Consider the following 3,835-nt stretch of genomic DNA (forward strand, 5'->3'; position numbering starts at 1 on the left):
ATTCATCCTCTTACCAACAATAAGAGCCAGTTGCTCATACCGGCTCCGTGCCCAATCTACATCGCTGAGCTCGGCCTCTTGTATGATTCTTAGGGAAGAAATCTCCACTTTGGCGGGTATAACAACTTCAATACCGTAAAGTAGTAGATAGGGGGTTGCCCCAGTTTGCATACGAACAGTGGTGCGGTACCCGAGCAAAGCAGATGGTAGCTTCTCATGCCATTACTTGTAGTTGTCCACCATCTTTCTTAATATCTTCTTGATGTTCTTATTGACGGCCTCCATGGCTCCATTCATCTGTGGCCTGTATGCTGTAGAATTTCGGTGCTTGATCTTGAATGTTTCACACGTGGCTTTCATCAGATCATTGTTGAGATTGGCACCATTGCCGGTAATGATTGACTCAGGTACTCCAAATCGACAAATAATATGATCCCGAACGAAATCTGCTACGACCTTCTTATTCACAGCTTTGTAGGAAGCGGCTTCAACCCATTTTGTAAAGTAATCTATAGCCACCAAAATGAACTTGTGTCCATTTAAAGCAGCGAGCTCAATTGGTCTGATGACATCCATGCACCAGGAAGAGAAGGGCCAGGGTGAACTTGTTGCATTGAGTTCGGTGGGCGGCACTCGTATCATATCAGCATGTACCTAGCATTGGTGACACTTTTGAACATATTTGATGCAGTCTGTCTCTATGGTCATCCAAAAATACCCTGCTCTTAATATATTCTTAGCCAGAACGAAACCATTCATGTGAGGTCCGCAAGTTCCGGCGTGTATTTCTTCGAGCAATCTAGATGCCTCTTTGGCATCGACACATCGTAGCAATCCAAAATCAGGAGTTATTCTATATAGAATTACTCCACTCTAAAAGAAATGGTTGGCCAATCTTTGAAGCGTGCGCTTCTGAGTTTGTGTGGCATTTTCTGGGAATTCTCCTTTCTCCAAATACTCTTTGATATCGTGAAACAATGGATTTCTGTCAAACTCTTCTTCAACATGAGCGCAATAAGTTAGTTGTTTATGAATCTCAATCTGGATAGAATCGATGAAATTCTTGTTTGGATGTTGTATCATGGAAGACAAGGTAGCCAATGCAGCTGCGAACTCGTTCTGAATCCTCGGAACGTGTTTGAATTCTATCTTTGTGAACCTCTTGATCAAATCTTGCACAGAATTTAGGTATGGCAATATTTTAGTGTTTTTGGTAGCCCATTCCCCTAGTACTTGGCATACCAATAAATCTGAATCTCCGATCACCAGCAACTCATGAATATTCATGTCGATGGCTAATTTGAGTCCCAAGATGCAATCCTCATATTCTACCATATTGTTGGTGCACGGGAACCTGAGCTTTGTAGATACCAGATAATGTTGACCGGTTTATGATACTAAGACTGCCCCAATGCCCAATCCCTTGAAGTTGGTTGCTCCGTCGAAAAACATCCTCCAACCATCATATGTTTCGGTAATATCCGCACCTACAAATGACACTTCCTCATAGGGAAAATACGTCTTCAATGGTTCGTATTATACGTCTACGGGGTTCTCTGCCAAGTGATCAGCCAATGCTTGTCCCTTGACTGCCTTCTTGGTCACATAGATAATGTCGAACTCACTTAGCAATATCTGCCACTTTGCTAACTTACCCGTAGGCATGGGTTTATGAAAGATGTATTTTAATGGTTCCATCCTTGATATAAGATATGTAGTGTACACACAGAAACAATGCCACACCTTCTAGGCTATCTATGTCAAAGCACAACAGGTGCGCTCAAGCAAAGAGTACCAAGCCTCGTAAGGTGTGAACTTCTTACTTAGATAATATATCGCCTGCTCTTTCCTCCCGATTTCATCATGTTGCCCCAGGACGCAACCAAAATCTCTGTCCAACACAGACATATACAACAACAAAGGTCTTCGTGGCTATGGTGGGACTAACAACACTGTCCACCTTATCACATCATCTTTCCTTTATTTTTTCAAAAGTACTCCATTATTTTGTCAAAAGCCTTTTGACATTCTCCGGTCCAGCTTGTCGCAACGTCTTTCCTTATCATCTTGAAGATAGGCTCACATACCACCATTCACTGTGCTATAAAATGACTGATATAATTGAGGCATCCCAGAAAACTTATCATATCCTTCTTGCTCTTTGGTGGTGGAAATTCCTAAATAGCTTTGATTTTTGACGGGTCTAGCTCAATAGCACGACGACTGATGATGAAGCCTAGCAACTTCCTAAAAGGGACTCCGAAAGCACATTTTGCTGGATGACAATTTCAAATTGTATTTTCGAAGCCGGTCAAAAAATTTCTTCAGGTCTGCCATGTGATCTGAATTCCTTTTAGATTTGATGATAACATCATCCACATACACCACTATTTTCTTATGTATCATGTCATTTAAAAGAGTCGTCATGGACCTCATGTAGGTAGCTCGAGCGTTCTTCAAACCAAATGGCATTATTTTGTAGCAATATATCCCCCATGGCGTGATAAAGGCTGTCTTTTTGGCATCCTCTTCGTCCATCCATATCTGGTGGTATCCTGCGAAGCAATCCACAAAGGATTGGAGTTCATGCTTGGCGCAGTTGTCGATTAGTATGTATATGTTGGGCAACGGGAAATCATCCTTAGGACTTGCTCTATTCAGATCTCGATAGTCAATGAACACTCTGACTTTCCCATCCTTCTTCAGAACAGGCACAATGTTGGCTAGCCAGGTTAGGTACTTGACCACTCAAAGGACCCTGTCTTTAGTTTGCTTAGTAACCTTCTCCTTTATTTTCAGACACATATCTGGCTTGAATTTCCTGAGCTTCTGCTTTAGTGGAGGACACATGGGGTTGGTTGGTAGCTTGTGAGCTACTATGGATGTGCTTAACCCAATCATGTCATCATAGGACCATGCAAAAATATCCCCATATTCTTTTAGAAACTGGATATACTATACCTTCTCTGACGGTGATAGATTAATGCATATGCGAGTTTCCTTGAACGTTTCAGAATCTTCTAAGTTAACTGCCTCAGTTTCTTCCAAATTGGACTTCGATTTATTTTCAAAATTCTCTAGTTATTTGACAATTTCCTTAGGTATTATATCATTTTCCAAATCTTCCGAATCACTTTCCTTAGTTAAAACAGCCACATTTGGGCATGACTTGTGTACATAAGCTTTTAGACAAATCTATTTTCGAAGTCAATTTGGAAAAGTTGAATCAAGGCTCATTTCATAACCTTTCTGACATCATTTCATTTACTTGGCACCATTAGCCACAAGTATAACTTTCATTATTGTCACGGTGGCCACGCTTTACATCTCCAACCCACTTCTTTCACTTTCAAGCATCCTTATAGATTATCAACAACAAGGCATTTCAAATCAAGACTTTTGGTACACATATGAGCAATAGGAGTTTTAGACGCATGGAGTATTCTTTCCAAGTTAAGCATAATGGACTTTCATTTGAAATAAGACTCAAAGCCATAACATTTTAATACACATATCATTCTTGAACACATTCCTAAAGGATAATATAATGTGATAGGAACATTCAGAACACATTTGGAATACATAATTTTTGATACTTTCCTTACTCAGGACAATCAAATGTATTGGGAACAACTTGGAACATGGGAATAAGGAACTTGAGCCAACCATACTTGAAACTTACGGGAACATCATGGAATTCAATTCTAAGAGAGTAGTTTAGCTAACATACCTTGTTTGAGCTTTCCTTAAGGTACTACAATGCCCCAACACCTCTAGCAATTTCAATCTATAGGAAGATAGCGAAAATAGGACAATAATTAGAAGGATTCTCATG

General features: G+C 40.3%; 1 protein-coding gene across 1 annotated transcript; it reads right to left on the bottom strand.

The window, feature by feature from the left end:
- Positions 1-873: 873 nt before the first annotated feature.
- On the bottom strand, positions 874-1,335 carry LOC138907719 (uncharacterized). Its single transcript, XM_070198325.1, has one exon. It carries the CDS (start codon positions 1,333-1,335, stop codon positions 874-876), a length of 462 nt encoding a protein of 153 aa, XP_070054426.1.
- Between the last annotated feature and the right edge of the window lie 2,500 nt (positions 1,336-3,835).

This window comes from Nicotiana tomentosiformis, chromosome 3, assembly GCF_000390325.3.
Source record: "Nicotiana tomentosiformis chromosome 3, ASM39032v3, whole genome shotgun sequence".
NCBI classification, from domain to species: domain Eukaryota; kingdom Viridiplantae; phylum Streptophyta; class Magnoliopsida; order Solanales; family Solanaceae; genus Nicotiana; species Nicotiana tomentosiformis.